This window comes from Leptonotus elevatus, chromosome 18 (assembly GCF_054856555.1).
Source record: "Leptonotus elevatus isolate MCC_2025b chromosome 18, RoL_Lele_1.0, whole genome shotgun sequence".
Lineage (NCBI taxonomy): Eukaryota > Metazoa > Chordata > Actinopteri > Syngnathiformes > Syngnathidae > Leptonotus > Leptonotus elevatus.
In genome coordinates this window covers 4,515,724-4,536,121 of record NC_141256.1, presented here as the reverse complement: position 1 = coordinate 4,536,121, position 20,398 = coordinate 4,515,724, and the positions used below count along the sequence as shown (strand labels likewise).

Below are 20,398 nucleotides of genomic sequence, written 5' to 3'. Positions count from 1 at the left end.
TTTTGCCTTTCGGCTTAACTCATTCTTTACCACAGCGGACGATACGGAGTCCACATCACTGCAAACGCTGCACCGATCCACCTGTCGATCTCCCGCTCCAACCTACCCTCACTCGTGAACAAGATCCCAAGATACTTGAACTCCTCCACTTGGGGAAGGATCTCTTCTCCGACCCGGAGAGGGCACTCCACCCTTTTCCGACTGGGGACCATGGTCTCGGATTTGGAGGTGCTGATTTTCATCCCAACCGCTAAACACTCGGCTGCGAACCGCTCCAGCGAGAATTGGAGATCACGGTTTGAAGAAGCCAACAGCACCACATCATCTGCAAAAAAGCAGAGATGCAATGTTGAAGCCACCAAACCGGACCCCCTCAATGCCTCGGCTGCGCCTAGAAATTCTGTCCATAAAAGTTATGAACAGAATCGGTGACAAAGGGCAACCTTGGCGGAGTCCAACCCTCACTGGAAACTAATTTGACTTACTGACGGCAATGCGGACCAAACTGACATCGGTCGTACAGGGACCGAACAGCCCGTATTAGGGGGCTCGGTACCCCGTACTCCCGAAGCACCGCCCACAGGTCTCCCCGAGGTACACGGTCAAACGTCTTCTCCAAGTCCACAAAGCACATGTGGACTGGTTGGGCGAACTATCATGCACCCTTGAGGATCCTGCCGAAGGTGTATAGCTGGTCCACTGTTCCACAGTCGGGACCAAAACCACACTGCTCCTCCTGAATCCGAGATTCGACTTCCCGACGGACCCTCCTCTCCAGCACCCCTGAATAGACCTTACCAGGGGGGCTGAGGAGTGTGATCCCTCTATAGTTGGAACACACTCTTCGGTCCGCTTTCTTAAAAAAGGGGGACCACCACCCCGGTCTGCCAATCCAGAGGCACTGTCACCGATGTCCACAGTGATGTTGTAGAGGCGCGTCAACAACGACAGCCCCACAACATCCAGAGCCTTTAGGAACTCCGGGCGGATCTCATCCACCCCTGGGGCCTTGCCACCGAGAAGCTTACCAACCACCTCAGTGACTTTGACCCCAGAGATAGGGGAGCCCACCTCAGAGTCCCCAGACCCTGCTTCCTTAAAGGAAGACGTGCCGGTGGAATTGAGGAGGTCTTCGAAGAATTCTCCCCACAGATTCACGACGTCCCGAGTCGAGGTCAGCAGCACCCCATCTCCACTATACACAGTGTTAATGGTACACTGCTTTCCTCTCCTGAGACGCCGGAATTTATTTGAAGCAGTCCGGAAGTCGTTTTCCATGGCCTCACTGAACTCATCCCATGTCCGAGTTTTTGCCTCAGCAACCGCCGAAACTGCATTCCGCTTGGCCATCCGTTGGAGTCCCACAGGCCAAAAAGGCCCAATAGGGCTCCTTCTTCAGCTTGGACACCCTTGTTTTTGAACATGGTGTTCGTTATGGACAATCCGTGACAAGCACAGAAGTCCAATAACAAAACACCGCTCGGGTTCTGATCGGGGGGGCGTTCCTCCCAATCACGCCCCCCCCCAAGTCTCACCGTCATTGCCCACGTGAGCGTTGAATTCCCCTAGCACATAGGTGTCAAACTCCGATCCTGGAGTGCCCCAGTCCTGCAGGTTTTGGAGATTTCCCTCTTCCAACACAAGCTAATTCCAATCAGCAGGATTGTTATCAGGCTTATGCAGAGCTTGCTGATGAGCTGATCATATATCAGATGTGTTGGAGAACGGAAACATCCAAAACCTGCAGGACTGCAGCCCTCCAGGACCGGAGTTTGACACCTATGCCATAGCAGAATGAGGGAGTCCCCAGAGGGAGCGCTCTCCAGCACACCCTCCAAGGACTCCAAAAGGGTGGGTACTCTGAGCTGCTGTTGGTGCATAAGCACAAACAACAGTCAGGACCCGTCCCCCCACCCGAAGGCGGAGGGAGGCTACCCTCTCGTTCACCTGGGTAAACCCCAACTTGACAGGCGCTAAGCCGGGGGGCAATAAGTATGCCCACACCTGCTATGCGCCTCTCACCGTGGGCAACTCCAACTATGTTAACTTGACATAATAGTCTTAATTTTACATATAGTGGAACGTCAAGTTATGAATGAACCATTTTATGAACTTTTCAAGTTACGCATACATTTTTGGGGGGATAGAAAATCTGCCTCTAGTTACATACATTTTTCATTATGTGAACTGTCGTTCAGACCGTTAAAAGATGCCAGAAAAACATCATGAGACAAAAATACAGTACATTCACTTCATGTTTGCTCATAATATGAAGAAGCTCAGGTAAAAAAAACAGGTGACAAGCATTATAAATACATTCAGTAAAATTTGTCGTGTGCAAGAAAAGTTCATGCAGTCGTCGTCCGTAGTGCTAAGAAAGCAAACTGCTGCCAATCAGGCAGTCTACGTTTATATTTGGAGTCTATAGCAGAAATTAACTTGCCACCCCAGAATGATAATAAAATATGCAGTGAGTGTAAAACGGTACTGCGGAATCTCAAGGCTTTATATTCTTATTGAAAAAAAAAACACATTAAAGGCTCAGTCTTATTCTGGGCTGCATTCTAACAGTATTATTGGTGCATGTTTTTATGACTCATACGCTAGCACTGTAACTCAGAGATGCACAGAGGTTCTCAAAATCAAAATGCAAAAACATTTCCAAAATGCATATGGATGGATGACAGGTTAGTACAACTGTCCTCAACTTCCTCAAGGGAGGAATACATGTACAGAGTTGTGGGAAACTAGGGTAGTAGTTGGACAGACTCAGAGTACCCACTTCATCTTCTGCACAGCATGTCTCATAATTAATGATTTAACCACGTAGGAAACCAACACCAGGATGTAACATCTAATTTCTATGAATCTCTGCAAGTGTTTACATTTCCAAATGATCACTTCTGCAAAATTCCTTCAAATCATAGTGTCCCATCACTGGTCAGCTATTTTTATAGAAAAGACTACAGATAGTAGACAAAGAAGACAGACACTGCAAATATTCCAAGTCGGGATTTTCGATACCATCTTTTTTTGAGACCAATACTGATACCGATACCAAAACCAAGTGCCGATACCATTAGTACTTAAGATACATAACATTTCCACAGAAAAAAAACAATGACAGATACAGATACAGTATATATCCCAACTATAGCAGATTTTCTTTTTTTGCATGAAATTAATGGCAATTCAATTTTTTTCCATTTGCTCATTAAAGTCATTTTGCATAGAGCACACAATAAAACGGATTTTAAAAAATCGATAAATAAAATTAAACAAATAATCCAGTGGCCCAAAAAAGTCCCAATCAAATATGTGGTTGTACAACTTATTTTTAAGGAATACAGTGAAGTGCAAAGAATTAAATTCAATACAATAGGGCTTCAAGTAATTTAGTCATATCTACCATGTTAAGAATTCCTCAAGCTGTTTAGTGTGTGATGTTAAATTAACTAATTAATTAATTAATTTACTTATTTATTTAGTCATTAATCATTATTTTTAATTTTGGCAGTTTTGGTCCTCCATAGTAAATGTCACCGTTCTATTTTTAGCACACCGCAGCTCAGATGACGTTAACGAGGCAATTAAGCGCGTGGCAAACGTAAACGAGGCAATTAAAAGCGGCAAAGTTACGTGAGCTACAAATATATACAACACACATTGAAGCACAGATATAGGTGATATTACTCACAACAAGAGTACTTATTTTATTCTCAGAAATGGCACTGCCGGAACTAATGAAATAAACAATTGTTAACTCGTAAGGAGACACACAAGAAACGAAAGAGACGGAACAAAACGTTTGTTCCACCCTGTCTTTCTGACAGTTCCTGATAAAAAATGGCCTCAAGAATGGGGGCCGATACAAGTATCGATACCTATCGCAAATACCGATACCATGAATGTGACCTGGTTTCATACTGATACCTGGTATCGGTACTCGCCCCCACCCCTAATTCGAAGCATCAGCAGCATGGCAAAGGCATATCAAAGCCTGGACCACCTTTTCTTTTTTAGCAACATGTACTTCTTAAATCAAAAAATGACTGGCTATTGACATCCTGCTCCAATATCCTCCACACTGGTGTCTTGCAGGCTGCAGCACAGCTAAAATTAGAGTTGGGAAAAAAAGCTTCTTGTATTGACACCAGTGAATCAATGTAGCACAAGCTTCTGTACAAGACAGAGGAATTGTTGAAAGCGGCAGAGAGAAGGAGGGAGAGGGTGAGAGTGATTGACTCAAAAAAAAATCTAAATCTCCTGCAGAGACCGAAATGTGCACTTAGAAGTGAGAAAAATCACAAGGGCAACGTGGGATCCTTGACGAGTTTGAAACAACGCGTCACACCCCCACAGTCCATGTGGAACATAACGCTGGAGGGCCCTAAACGTGGAATGGACTTGAATGCTACTTAACTTCTTAGTCTTTCCATGGAGGATATTGAACCTAATGCAGAGGTAGGGGCAGCGGTTAATGCGGCGAGGACATGTTCAGACTGCTCATATGGGGCAGCATGACAGCATCAGAGGTTTACAGCAGCAGTGGGAGAGGGCTAATGTGTAAAGTGCTTAGAGGCTGAGGAAAAGGTGGCTAACTGATGGATTGTAATGGCCCTAAGTAACTACCACACTGCTACTTTGAGCATGTGATTTGAAGCCTTAATGTTCTTTGACATTTTGGAAATTGAATCCAATAAAATTGTCTGAGGTGGGATTGGAAAGCTTTTATGCTCCCCAACATAAATCTTGTGGTGTTTTTCTACATAATGAAGTATTCTGACTGTAGGTATATTCTAAACAACACCTTTATTCCTGTCCATGCTCTCTTGAAGTGTCACAGAATTTGTAACTTTGCAAGGTAAATGAATTTCTGGAAAATGTAACTGATTACTTGGATTATGATTTATGATCACAAAATGTATTTGTTAGTTTCCCCCCAGATTTGTATCTGTCATTTATTCACACTGGTATAATAAAAAAGCCACACAAAGGAATACATTTGAGCACAAACTGTTCCACCAGTCTTTAAAACATTTAATATATACATAATTGGTTCAATTAATCAAAATGTAATTCATTGAGATTTCAATTTTGGCTTTTCAGAAAAACGAGTAATGTGGAGAGCGGCATAGTGTGTTTTCCCGGCGTTGTCAAAGTACACTGTGATATGTGATTTTGCCCTGCTTTATGCTGTTTAACGACTAAACACATAATACAAAGATATATACACAATACATATTTTATATTTAAATGAAAGACATGTTTCATTTTAAAAACATTGCTAGCACTAATGCTAAATAACAATGTAAAATCCCTTTAACATGCTAACAGAACAAAAAGAAGATTAAATACGATAAAGAAACAAGGGAGCTGCTTATTGATGGCTTGAATGTACAGGGAAGGCAGGAAATGTGTGAATGTAGCAGGATGAAAATGAAAGAGGCCATTTAAAGGGCCTTAACAAAAACAATAGTGTTCAAAGTGCAGGGAAGAATAGACATGAGTTTTTAGTAGTAAAGTTTTAGTCGTTGAATAAATACAAAGTTTTTAAATCTAAAAATAATTGCTTTATTAATTGGGATTTCAATATCAGTCAAACTTTTAAGTCCAGCTGATACTGAATTCACTGGTCAGGCAATCTGATGTTTGAATAGTTTAGTGAGATGAAAACTCGAAAGTAAGAATAGTAGCAAACCTGAAACAAAAGGATACAGCAAAACGGGGCCAATGTGTCCCTAAGATTACATTTGCAGCTCATGTCCCAGTTTCAAAACCACATCTTAAAAATGAGCGAACTAGAGTTGCTTAATTTTCCAGCCAGACAAAACAGACTGGTATATGCATTAACACAAAGACCCATTCATTCACATTCACAACCATGAATATTAGGGGTGGGGAGGTCTCTCTCTACCACCAAGTATACTCCGAAAACAAACAGCGAACAACAGCGAGGTGACGGTCACGTGTACGTAATACAAATTCAGACTGAAAACGAAATGTTGTGTGGCACCACGTGCTTTTGTCCGTGTGGGTGACTCCACCGGGAAGCAATCGAGTACTGAAGAGGAGGGGCTCCTCCGACAGAAAAAAAAAGTTTCAACATCGCTAGTCAATCTAGTGAGTGGTGATTGTGTTGGCTGCTAAATGTTATCTTGGTTGAAAGTTCAACAGCTGGAAACAGTACAATTAACTCACCAGATATACCAATTTCCTCGCTCCCCATTCCTCAAGTCTGCTCCTTTTTGGCTCGGTCCCGGCCAGCATTGGAAGCTGGCTGTGCCATTTACCTCCCCGTCCCACATACCGCAACAATATTGTCCCACATTGTTTATATTTCCACAGCCTGTGTACGTGTGCTGTGTCTGACTTATTAAGTACATTCTCAACGCTACTGGCACTGCGTTGCCGCCAAAAGTTCACATCAGCAAAGCACGGCAAAATGGAAGGAGGAGCAAATTTTTTGTTTCAAAGGCATTGCATGGAAACATGCTACCAGAAGTATCCAGCTCGGGCGAGTTCTGAACACAACCACATCTCCAGTTATAAAAGTGTTACATTATCTGAGTTATTTTAACTCAGATTAATTCAGATTTGAGGTGGGGTTTTTTCCCATAACTGAGTTGTACTGTTTATGGATCACATTATTGGTAGAAAAAGTTTTCAAATGATGTATCAGCGTCTCATTTTTATATAATACAAATGAGACCATAGCATTTGAACAAGGGTGTGTATACGTTTCACATCCACTATAAATCTTGGCATGTGGTTGTTGGTCAGGCTAAGAAGTCAAATCTTATTTAGAAGTATAAGCTTACCAAACATGAGCAAGCATGCTCATTATCACCATATCCTCAAATGTTGTGGCAATGGCCTGTTAACCAATGAAAAAATGGCACTTTGCAGTACCTGTTCTATTCTAAAGGCAACACATGTGCGATGTGACTCAAGTGGGGGTCTGCTCTCTGGAGCCACATGTGGCCCTTTAGTACTTATTATGTGGCTCCCTGTGCAAATTAGTAGACATTTATATATTTTTTACATAAAATATTCTTCAAATGAATCATTGATTTAGATTAAAAAATAATTATTATTAAATATTCAACAACAAAAAAGTCAGTCCAAAATTTTAAATTGTCAGAAAAAGAGAGATGAAATGCAGATGAAAAAGTTTTAAAACTGACCTAATAACGTAAAAACTTTTTTTTTGCAAGTGAACATAAAATGTCAAAAAAGGATAAGGAAATGGACGCACAAAATTCCCCTCAAAAAGTGAGAAATTGTATTTAAAATAAATAAATAAAATTAAATAAATAAATGAATTAAAAAACCTATAAAAATGCCCAAAATCTATGACGGCGTATTAGGGCCATGCATGCATGCATACATACATATTTTCCAGAGGAGGGGTAATATTCCGGGAGGAAAACTCTCAAATTTGCCACTTGATAATAATTTCTGAGAGGAATACACTCAGAAACTTACGACAAATATTACGTAGCTATTGTCTAATGTGAGGATTTGTTGGTGGTTATTGGGACACTACTTGTAAAATGAAAAGGCAGGATGGAGACAACGGATTCATTCTTAATTTAAACTTCACTCGTCATTCACAGCAGCTAGAGCGACAACACTTCCTGATCCCCTATCAGCTGACTAACACTAACCAGTCAGATGCTAGCATACTTTAGATAAATGCAAGTGAATGATGGAGAGCAGCAGATTCAACACATCAACTTACCGATAGCTACTTATACCAAAATGTATGAATGTGTAAATAATAATTCTGGAAACATAAATGTACAAGTAAATAAACATTTTAACAAATTAACTTAAATGCTTGATCCTCAGGGTGTGGACATTTGCAAAGCAAGGAGTCTTTGTCGTTGGCCGTACCCAACACTTCAAACATCTTATGGTTAATCTCTGCTAAAGCAATTACTATCTCCTAATTTTAAAAACCCATACCGAAAAGTATTGGCACAAATATCCGAGTAGTACACTCCGTGTATTTCTCGTAAGTTTCTTCGTTTTTCTCCTTGCCAATTTGCCACTTTATATAGTCGCAAATTTGCGAGTTTTTTCTCGGAATATTATCCTCCCCCCCACACACAATTTTTTTTTATACGTGGCCCTAATACGCCGTCGTAAAAATCAAAAAGAAGAAATCCCTAAAATTACCATACAATGTACACACAACGTCAAAAAAATTATTTAGGAATAGGCAAGAAAGAAAATGTTCAAAAAGTAACCATAAAATGCCCCAAAACATATAAGAAATCCCGAAATAGACCATAATATGTAAAAAAACAAAACAAAACCAAAAAAAGTCAGAAAACTGATTGCAAAAAAGGCAGGAGAAAAAGTCAGAAAATAGCCAAAAAATGTTCAAAATAAGGAAGAAGACATAACATTTCCATATTCATAAAATTGCCGAAAATGTCAAATTTGACAGAAAAGTCGAAAAATGTATGAAAAACAAAATATGAAAAATTACACCTCAAAGTATTGGATGCTGGAGATTTTTACTATGATGGTGCAGCTCTAATACGTTATTGGGCCCTGTTTTGTTCATCACAATGTTCAAATGTTTTGCGGGTCCAGACAGATTTTTTTGTTACTTATTTGGCCTAAAATGGCTCTTCTGACAGTAAAGGTTGCTGACCCTTGGACTAGAGCCATGTCGAGTTGAGTAGGCAAGAAACCATGCCATGGCATAAATTGTCAAATATGGTTCCATATGATAACAAATATGTAAAAGTTTAAAAGTCTTATTTCTACTGACCTCATCAGCTCCTCCACTTTATCATCAACGTCAAGGTCTTCTTCTATAGCCTCGAACCCAAAGGTTCTTGCTGCCGCGGCGCTGTTCACAGGGTACCGAGGAGGAGACAGCTTCCCATTGGGTGTGGCAGCTAGACTGTCGCGCCCATTCTGTGACAACGCCACCAGTGCGACAGGTGAGGGCAGGATGGTGGAGGGCGGGGGCGGCGCCGGAGGTGGGGAGGTGTCGTAGCTGTTACTAAGAGAGGGCGAGAGCCCCCCATTGCTGCCAAACTGTGTCTGCGTGGCGGTGGATATCTTGGAGGTTGTAGAGGAGGCAGTGGTTGCGGAGTGGTCGCCGACGCCGTCTTCGCCATTGTTGATGGCGCCGTTGCACGTCACGGAAGAGGTGGTGGTTGCGGAGGCAGTGTTGTTGGAGGCAGAGTTGTTTGTGCAGCTGTTTGTCCCGCCTACAATGTAGGAGGAGGAGGAAGAGGAGGAGGATGAGGTACGGCGACCGAACTTGTCGCCGTGCTCCCGGTCCAGCCGGTCCAGAGTTTCGAGTGCATGGAGGATCTCCTGCTTGGTCATGCCGGAGCGACGCAGCCGCTGCAGCAGATCTATCTGCTCAATAGTAAAGCGAGGCTCCTCGCTGAAGTCAGACATCTTGATGCTGAACTGGACACAAATCAGAATGGTTATGAGAAAGACTGAGAACAACGGCAAAGTAAAGGGAAATACAAAGGGAATCTGAGGCAAAGAACTGCAAGGAGACAGAAATAGACAGATGAAAGGATCGTCAAGGGGGAAATGAGAGGATTAAGTAGGAAAGGGTGAAAAAGAACGCAGCTGCGGATGGGCAGAGAAAATGAGAAGGCTGAGGCAGAGAGAGGAAGTGGCATGACAAGCTAGAAGAAAAGTCGAGAGAAACTGTCGGGAAAGTGAGAGAACAAAAACTGCAAGAAGAAAATAAAGCAGCAGCAGATAAGAAAATGAAGAGTGAGAGATAGAAGTGTGAAAAGAAAAAGGAAGGGAGGGGCCAGGCATAAAAAAAAATTCAGCTATTTTTGGGAACCAGCGAGCAACACACGCCGAGTGCCAGAGTCACCTTGACAGCTGATTCGATCTTAACATTCTGACCGCCATTCTTTAACAGCTCCTGTATATGCGCGCACCACCCACGCTCGATGCTTTTCATAAAAAAATTGCTAGGCTAAAAATCAATGCGTCTAGAAAAAGACTGCAGTACATTTGTGCCACAACCTCGAAAAAGAAGAACATAATGTGGTCAGGCTAAGGTTTAGGTTGAAAGAAATTTAAAAGGTCTTCTTCTATAGCCTCGAACCTAAAGGTTCTTGCTGCCGCGGTACCGTCACTGGTCACTTTAAGTTTACTACATATACTAAATGTAGACGGGTTAGGGCTGTGCAATTAACCGAAATTCAATTACAATTTCAATTACTACACTCCACTAGGGGAGTCGGCAATATATTGCGATATTACAGTGCACAACTCTTGAATCGATTCAATATACGGCAGAAACTATGTTTAAACATCATTTTTTGTCTGGACATATTCAACAAAACGTCGTCCTTAGGGTTAAGGTTCACACTTTACGCATGGAAGAAAGTTATATTAATGGAACATTAAGCCATAATATTTTATTTCAGTGCTGTTCAAACATGAAACTGACTGCAACCTGTTCAATAGAAACTGACTGCAACCTGTTCAATACAGTGGCTCAGTTACAAACCTGACGTTTTAGATAAATTAATACATTTTCATACAAATCTTACAGTTAACTGATTAGTATTTTCTAAATTTGAGTAAAAAAAATCACGCACAAAAAAATCGCAATAATGAATTTATAGATTTGTATCGGAATTAATCGGCATCGAATCGAATCGTGACCTATGAATCGTGATATGGATCGAATCGCCAGGTACTACGCAATTCACACCCCTGCACTCCAAAATTACAAAAGCAGCATAATCGCAAAAAAAAGAAAATAAATGTTTAACAGTCATTTTTGACTTGTTAAAATGTATACATTTGCACCTTTTTATTTTATTTTAAAAGAACAAATTTAATACATTTTGTTCCATCCAAAAGGAACTTGCATAATTATAGCGTTTCAAAGAATTGTATTTGTCTTGATATTTTTTTTCCGTTTAAACATTTTCTTTTTTTGTACAAAAAAAATAATGATAGACGTGGACATTGTGAATACCAGCTCTTCTGCAACAAGACATTTTCCAATGGGGAACTTTGCATCACAGGCTCCAGACTGCCACAAAATTGTGCCATTTTGCCACTAAAATTTTGACAGTGTAACTAAAATGTTCACCTACTCGCGCCAGTGCAATCTGTAAATGAGCTGATTTTAAAATGTTTACCATTCCTGAATAATTTGTGTTGACAAGCCTCTTCTAAAATTGCAGCCCAATTAACAGTAATATAGTGAAAATAAGTGGTATGGAAAACGTCAATTTACAGTATTTACACTTAAATGTTCTAGTTTCACTCCTACAATTTCAGGCAGTGCTTCTCAATTATTTTTTGCTACGCCCACCCAAGGAAGAATAAATTATTTTTCCCCCCAACCACCCTCCCGCCTAAATCTCTGTTGCAACTATAAATGGTATAATTTGTCTATAAAATGGTTGGAGAAAAAAAAAGTTCTCTGAAGGAATGGATTAGGACTGTGCACCGAATAGTAAAAAAAAAAATATATATATATATATATCAAAAAAGTTAGTCTGAAGTCCTGCATCACTATTGCATGTGACTTTGAGTCAGCATGCATTTATTGCCTCTATTCCATAGGGTAGTTTGGTATTGTAGCTGAAATTGTTTGCTGCATTATCGTTAAGGCTTTATAAAATGCACTAAAGCTGTAAATGATTATCAATGCAAAGTTACACAGGAAAGCTGACACATAGCAATGATACCAGCAACTTACTGTATAGAGTCATAATTACAGCATTAAATATACAAATCAACATTTTACAGCAATTTGGATTTTGTGCAGACACTTTCTACTCTCAAAACAAACACTGAATGATCATTAGTTATCTCGTTCAAACATTTACAGAGTTAACTATTCACAGACTACAACATATTTAAATAATTAAATTCCAGTCCTGGATGAAATCACAAATGACTCTCCTGCACAGTGCATAGAAAACACAGAGAGGCTGCGCAACTTACAGTGTTAAAATAAAAACCTATACAACCTTGTTCAAAAATATTTTCGAGAAGGTAATATGTAATGAAAGGTAATGGTTGCACAAGTGTGCACACCCTCTCATGACTGGAGAAGTGGCTGCATTCAGAATTAATTAATCACATTCTAACTAAATGAGAGTCAGCACACACCGGCCACCATTTGAAGCGCCTCTAATTAAACTAAAATAAAGTTGAGATGTTCTAATAGGCTTACTCTAACAATTTTGTAGTCACATCTTATAGCACAAGCCATGGTCAGCCGAGAGCGTCCACAGCATCAGACGGATCTCAGGTGATGAAACCAAGGTTGACAGAGTTCAACATTAATGGTGGCCCGGGGCCACTACGGCGCCGTATCGGGCCACTACCTACCATCAGATGCCTGCCCACCCGGGCCAATGGGGGCTAATCTCAATTGTACTCCTTAATAAATCAGTCATGTTCTGTGAGAGCTGGATATTTAAATTCCAACTTCTATTCTGATGGGTAGATTTAATCACAGGACACCTGCAGTTCTACATTCATACAACCATTGTGTAGCTTCAGTTTCTCGCCATTATGTCTCACTGCTGTGCTTTGGAAAAGCATCCCTTTTTTACACAATACTATTGTCAACAGTAAAGTTCATTCAACTTCACTCCAACATAAGCATTTTTTAATATGGACCAAAAGACTCTTGTCACCAAAACAACCCGGCTAAAACTGGATGTTATGATGATTCGAGGAACAAATGTGACCAGCACACGTTTGACTGGATAAAGAAGCATACATCAGGGTTAGCCTCATGTTGATGGCTTTAGCTAGCCCCATCACTGCTAGCCTTAATGACGGCGAGGAACAAGGGCAGTGATACAAAGTAAAGCTTCTTCACTAGATTACTACTGGCTATTCAATTTTGTTCAGAATTTTTTGAACAAAATTTCAGTTTAGATTATCTTTTAAAAGAATGCATGGCCTAATTGGTTTGTTGACGTGCTTAAACTTATTATTTTGAATTTCATCTATGAAGCACATTTCAACAATAACAATTGTGGATTTCAAATCTTCTCTTCTTGATGTATTCAATAGATTAGTCATGCACTACAATTTTGTAATGCCCTAGAATTCAAATTCTTTATTTGGGGACCTTTAGTAGATATGAGATAAACATAGATTAATTATATTAATTAATTAAAAATCCTGTAATTAATCAAATGTTTTAATCGCCTGACAGTACTCAAACACAACATTGTTGATAATCAAACAAACAAAAACAAAACATCACCATATTTACACTGAAGCTTCGTACTTTGTGGCAGTTTTTTTTTCTCTCCTTCAGATGGAACTAACTGAAGTTTAAGATGAAGTGAAACGTCATCTTTCAGCATGATAATGACCTAAAGCACACATCAACAAAACAATGGTTCTGGAATGGCCAAGCCAGAGTCCAGATCTAAATCTGACCGAAATGATGTAGAGTTAGCTGGCAAGGGCTTGCACAGGGGATGCCTCGCAATTTGGAGCAGTTTTGTTGTTTTGCCAAGAAGAGCATGCAAATATTGCCACATTAAGATGTGCCACACTGATGGACTGTAGAAAGAAAAGACTGAGTGCTGTGCAAAATATAAACCAAAAGGTGTGACGAGAAAAAGTTTGAGGATGTGCATATTTATGTAAACAATCTACTTATTGCACAACTTTTTATCCTTCCCCAAAAATACTACATTTGTTTTTTTAATTGGGTTTTATAGGTTATAGGATACAGATGTAGAAGATGGAGGGGGGGGGGGAGGTTTGAACAGAAAACCCTGGCTTTTGAACAGGGTGTGTAAACTTTATATCACTGTAAGTGGATTTTTGTTTTTAATGACAAAATGTATTTATTTATGCATCAAATTCCTTATTAACGAAGGGGTTATATTTGAAGTCATTTAATAAGTCACAAAGACAATCTACTGACAGGTTACATTAATTCAATAATAACGTGGTAACCCCGGTTATATTGCGTTTTTTCATAAACTGTTAAGTAGTTTCTACTTAGTTAGTACCCCCCAGGGTGGGTTTTGGTAGTAGTTAGGACCCCAAATTTGTCTTGGTTTAGTCACAGGGCAAAGCAAGATAACTGCTGATGCCAGTTTTCACGCCCTTTGCCCAAACAGCTAATGTTAGCAAATGCTGCTGTGGCAGACTGATACTGTCCGATGTTCCGTTCAATGAGAAGGAAACCACCCAACACTAAATTAAAAATTCCACCCATAACCTTCATAACCACATCGGCCCACATGCGCCATAAACAAGTAAAACAGCAAATTGACGGTTTCGGCAGCATGTATGCATTGTGCGTTAGTTAGCATGACATGCTAGCCGTGCCAACGCGAAGACTAGCTGACTAGACGCGCCGCCGTCAGTAGCGGCGGCGGCTGCTGCTAGCGATGGTTTGATATTAATATAACAACATTTACAGTGTATTGTATGCCAAACTACAAGACTTACCTCGGTTTAGATTGGCCACTTCACCATCTAACTTGAACAGACGACCAAAAGCCCACCTCGATTTAAATTGAGGCCCAGTATTAACGCAGTTTGATGTCAGTACCCCGTTCGACTCTTTTTCCAAGGATTTCTAATCAGAGGCGAATTATTTGCCTCTCCGCTTTGTCTGTCTGACAACAGCCATATTGACAAGTAGCACTTTCGAGGAGCTCCGAGGGAATTGTAGTTTTCTCTTCAAAAAAACTCTACAACATCTGACGGAGTTCTTGGTAGTAAAAACTACAAATCCCCTAAAGGACGAGGAGGAGGGGTGCTGGTGGCTCAGCTCTACAGTTGGCACTGAAAATTTATTTTACATTCCCTCGGTGCTTATGAATTCTGCTTTATATTACAACCTTAATGCTAAACTATAATAATAATATTAATAATTTAAAAGTGGATTTATTGAATTATTTGAATTTCAATTAGGCGAGCAACTCGTACATGGTTTAAATAATTACATAAAAACTGTTACTAATATATATCAATTAAAAAAATTATGCATGATAATACAGTATTTGTAATAAATACGCCAACGAAACATAATAGATCCAGGGTTTCTCCTGATCGAAAATGTTTTTGTAATTCAATATGTTTAAGTGTATATATGCGTGTATATGTGTATTCTGTGATATAAAAATATGTGGTATGAATTATATTTAGTATGACAGCTGATAGCGGCATTGTCGTGTTGACGAAAACTTATTTTTATAATGATTTTCTTTGCATGTTGATAATTTAGTTTGTTGTACATTATGGCGGGGTATGCATTGATAAGCTTCTGCTTCAGCTTACTCCTTTTGGGATTTCATTGTGATGTATACAATATTGTATGTAAATGTTTTGTCTGGAATGTACAGTACTAAACTAAACTAAACGACATTTTGATTAAAGCATAGTGACTTATTAAAGTGTGTCTTTTAGATATGTAATGTGACTAGCAACATGCTGGATCTTATGTATTAACCCTAGAAAAAAAACTGAAATGCGGTGGACTTCCTCTTTTGTCAAATGTTGTCTTTTCAGTTTATCAGTGTTTATATTTTTGGATGTGTTTAGTCTGTCGTTGTTTTTGTGTTTTTGGGTAGCTCTGCAACCAATTTCAAGTTTCTACTCAGCAGATTTAGTTGCAGTACATTAATCTCAACCCATGTTTCATGAGCACACAACTGCTGCATGTGAACGTTGCTATGAAGAAAGAAATTATAGAAATTATAGAAAATAAGTGAGTTATCAAATTATCAAGCGCTCTCTAAAATCTGATCGTGACCTGCGTCTTAATTTTGATGGCAATGTTGGCGGTGGGCTGCACAGTCTTTGAAAAAACAGTAGGGGGCAGCAACATCTAATATACAGTAGGCTACTAAGGAGTTAATATTTCCACTGACGATACAGCGAGTCAGGAAAAAAGACTGCTTTTATAAATTAATCATGGCGTTTATAAAACGTAAATACGTATTCTGAAATAAACAATGTCAGATTTTTTTTTTTTTATTCAAGTAAAATGCAGACGTTTTGTTTATTCCAATAAGGACAAAATGACAATTAATTATATTTATTTTAATATACAAATTCTTGATGTTAATTCAAAGTTTGACAAATCAAGAAAAACACAAATGCTCATTATCTATTCATCTGAGTTTGGTAAGCCATTTCAAATAACCACTGATCCGGATGTATTTATTTATTTATCATAAGTATAGGTAACAACACAGACCTAATATTAGTGCTAACAACACCCCCCCCCCTTTTTTTTTTTTACTTCTTTATTCATTCATTACATTGCTTGGCCTATCTTACATGAAATTGTTTTTAAATGTCTTAATACAAACTACATAGGTGCTATACTTGTTAAGGATTACACAAAATACTTAAAATGCTATGGTAACCATGAAGTAATGTAATTTCTTATAATTCAATGGCTATTTTAAGGCAAGTTTAGAAGGTAAAGGTATGAAGCAGGAACAAAAAAGATTTATTTATTTCAAACACACCCACTCGCGCACGCACGCACGCACACATGCACACGCACACGCACACACACACACACACACACACACAAACACGTGAACACAAACAAACAAAAGAAAATCAGCAACTTGTAAAATGCTCTCTATTTTTCATTCGCTTTGCATACCATGAAAAATATGTTTTTAAAACATAACATTTGAATGATCTTGTTTACAGTATTTTTAAATAATCCACAAAGGTTGGATCGAGGCAAACTGAGCAAAAAGGTTGAAAATCCTGACTGTCGAGTCTCCCTAAAAAGCTTTTTAGATTAAAGGTAAACATGTTCAACAAACAAGAATATTCAAGTTGCCTCAATTCTGACTTTACATATTACCAGATTAATAAATTGGGAGGCAACTTTAACATTTAGGTCATTTATTCATTTATTTTTACTTCAATTAACATTTTCAGAGTATGACTTTCAGTATGCTCAGCATAGAACTATTGAAGGAATTGTCATATAATACCAAAAAAAGATTACAATAACACGTCAAATGACCACTAATCATCCATCCCCCCGAAATTCAGATGCTACACAATACGCATACAAGTTGTTTTTCATAACAAAAACTTTGAATACAGTACATTATTGGCATGACATCCTATAAACAGAAAAGTAGTCCATTGATTTTAAGAATATAAATAATGGTATGTGGTATGCTTTAAATGTGCTGTTTGTAATATTAATTACTAGTTAAATATTAAAGATGGTGCATTTTTCAAATTCAATTTCACAAATATTTACATGAGTTAACAGAGAATATTGAACTGTAAAACAAAAGTCCCCAAAATGAGGTCAGAAATGGCCACAGATTGTGAACATGTGGACATTATGCTGTAATTCAGTAATTTAACATCATGATGTTGCATTCTCATTCTCCAATATAAGCATGACCAACATCAAAACAAATTGGAATCACCAAAATCACCTTGAAATATTTTCCCAGTTATAATCATTTTAAAAGCAGACCGGAACCAGTTGTAAAAGAAAGCATAAATAAACGGATTCAGCATTGAATTTGATAATGTGAGCCAGTTCAATGTTTCAATCACGGGAATTGTTGGGGGATGAGTGAAGAGTGGCTGAAAGACAACACAAAAAAAGTAAGGTGTCATGAACAATAAAAACACTCCCATAACAATAGCCAAAGTTTTGGTGGCTTTCCTCTCCACCTTACTCACAGAGTTTGAGTTCTGGATGCTGCTCACCTGCCTCTGAGCTACAAAGAAAATCTTCAAGTAGATGCAGCTCATAATAATTGCGGGTTGGTAAAAACTAAAAATGGGTCCCATAATGTGTGACAAAGTAACAGCAACAGAGCACATGTCCTCACATGTACCTTGGCTGAATCCTCCTATTATAATACCAAGTGCAATCATAACGGCAATAAACCAGCACATGAGAATCATAGTCAGAGCTACTTGATCAGTTATTTTTGATCTATATGTTAGAGGCTGACACACAGCATAATATCTGTCAATGGAAATGCAACATAAATTCAGAATGGATGATGTGCTCAGTGACACATCAAAGATGTCTCTGATTTTACAGATCAAATTCTCGTGAAGAAGACATGAGGTCACAGTAAAGACCATACTGAAAGGAAAAACTAAAGCACCAACGAGCAGGTCAGCAAAAGATAGCGACAGAATAAAATAGTTAGGCGGCGTGTGAAGCTGTTTGAAGTACACAACTGAGATGATCACAAGAAGATTTCCACATATTGTAACAACGGACAAAAAAACAAGGACACAATATATGAAGATACATATTATGGAAGGGTCACTTGTGAATATCAAAGATGAATTGTAAGACTCATAACAAGGATGTAAGGCATCAGTCCCATTGCCGGTCGATTCCGATTCCATGCTTCAAGATTTCTGCAAAACTGATCAACAGTATTAGCATTTCAGATAATTCTATTCAAATGGGATTTAACCAAAACACAACACTATATAACATAACATAACATTTAACAAAGAATTACCTTTAAGTAAATGAATATCCATTCCTTAACCACTTTTACACTTGTTTCTATAATCTTACCTGTTAAATTTGTGTATACAGTCTAATCGTTCTTGAATTAGTGGCACCCTCCCATAGTCAGTGCCATCTTGCTTTTATAAACGTGCATCTCATTAACATAATCAAAACAGACTGTGATTCAAATTCAGATGATGCATAATGGCAGACTGCCACCTACTTCTATTTTTTGTTGCTCTGCAAAAATTGGAATTAATAGTTGCATTTCAATTTTGTAGGATCGGAATAAACAATTTAGTAACTTCATGTCACAGGATTGATTGATGTGATTTGCATGCTGTAAGTGTTGCTCTGTTTGTTCTTCTGAATTTCAATGAGACTATTCCTGGTTAAATAAAGTTTCAATACAAAAATCATTATAAAATAGGTTGTGGCTCCTTTGGTGCAAGTCTTTAAACGGTATGTGTGTTTTTACTTGAACCAAGAGTCAATAGCATCATGGATTAAACAAAATGAACTTTGGTCGCCAGTTTGGTCCCCCCCAAAAAACTCGGTAAAACCAGGTCTAACTAATAGCGCAGGTGGTGCATCGGAATTATGTTGGATTCGATCGAGGCACAGGCAGACAGATCTGAGTTATCAAATTATCAAGCGCTTTCTAAAATCTGACCGTGACCTGCGTCTTAATTTTGATGCCAATGTTGGTGGTGGGCTGCACAGTCTTTGAAAAAACAGTAGGGGGCAGCAACATCTAATATACAGTAGGCTACTAAGGAGTTAGTATTTCCACTGACGATACAGCGAGTCAGGATAAAAAGACTGCTTTTATAAATTGATCATGGCGTTTATAAAACGTAAATACGTATTCTGAAATAAACAATGTCAGATTTTTTTTTTTATTCAAGTAAAATGCAGACGTTTTGTTTATTCCAATAAGGACAAAATGACACCACGGTAAACCTTACAAGCAATTAATTATATTTATTTTAATATACAAATTCATGATGTTAATTCAAAGTTTGACAAATCAAGAAAAACACAAATGCTCATTATCTATTCATCTGAGTTTGGTGAGCCATTTCAAATAACCACTAATCCGGATGTATTTATTTATTTATTTATTTATCATAAGTATAGATAACAACACAGACCTAATATTAGTGCTAACACCCCCCCCCCCTTTTTTATTTTTATTTTTAATTCTTTACTCATTCATTACATTGCTTGGCCTATATTACATGAAATTGTTTTTAAATGTCTTAATACAAACTACATAGGTGCTATACTTGTTAAAGATTACACAAAATACTTAAAATGCTATGGTAACCATGAAGTAATGTAATTTCTTATAATTCAATGGCTATTTTAAGGCAAGTTTAGAAGGTAAAGGTATGAAGCAGGAACAAAAAAGATTTATTTATTTCAAACACACCCACTCGCGCACGCACGCACGCACACACGCGCACACATACACGCGCAAACACTCACGTGAACACAAACAAACAAAAGAAAATCTGCAACTTGTAAAATGCTCTCTATTTTTCATTCGTTTTGCATACCATGAAAAATATGTTTTTAAAACATAGCATTTGAATGATCTTGTTTGCAGTATTTTTAAATAATCCACAAAGGTTGGATCGAGGCAAACTGAGCAAAAAGGTTCAAAATCCTGAGTGTCGAGTCTCCCTAAAGAGCTTTTTAGATTAAAGGTACACATGTTCAACAAACAAGAATATTCAAGTTGCCTCAATTCTGACTTTACATATTACCATGCCATGGAATTTACCATAATATGATGATAGACAATCTCATACAGTACATTATGTTTCAATAATTTCTTAGGTTGTAAAATTAATAAGGATAAAAATTGTATTATGTTATTTAACTCTTCTTTTC

General features: G+C 38.4%; 2 protein-coding genes across 4 annotated transcripts in view; both read right to left on the bottom strand.

Moving 5' to 3' along the window:
* Positions 1 to 14,660, bottom strand: part of hmbox1b (homeobox containing 1 b) — a 39,987-nt gene extending 25,327 nt beyond the window's left edge. For 2 of the 3 annotated variants that reach the window (XM_086061234.1, XM_086061236.1), the window contains exons 1-2: positions 14,467 to 14,660; positions 8,789 to 9,444 (exon numbers count right to left, since the gene is read on the bottom strand). In XM_086061234.1, the coding sequence (XP_085917360.1) occupies positions 8,789 to 9,432 (644 nt within the window). In that variant the 5' untranslated portion in view covers positions 9,433 to 9,444; positions 14,467 to 14,660. The remainder of the gene's footprint in view (positions 1 to 8,788; positions 9,445 to 14,466) is intronic. The other variant, XM_086061235.1, reaches the window with a different exon arrangement.
* Positions 14,661 to 17,418: 2,758 nt separating this feature from the next.
* On the bottom strand, positions 17,419 to 18,387 carry LOC147158326 (trace amine-associated receptor 1-like). Its single transcript, XM_086061311.1, has one exon. It carries the CDS (start codon positions 18,385 to 18,387, stop codon positions 17,419 to 17,421), a length of 969 nt encoding a protein of 322 aa, XP_085917437.1.
* Between the last annotated feature and the right edge of the window lie 2,011 nt (positions 18,388 to 20,398).

Excerpts from the sequence above, each read along its gene's own strand:
- LOC147158326 (XM_086061311.1), bottom strand. The coding sequence starts at position 18,387 with ATGGAATCGGAATCGACCGGCAATGGGACTGATGCCTTACATCCTTGT.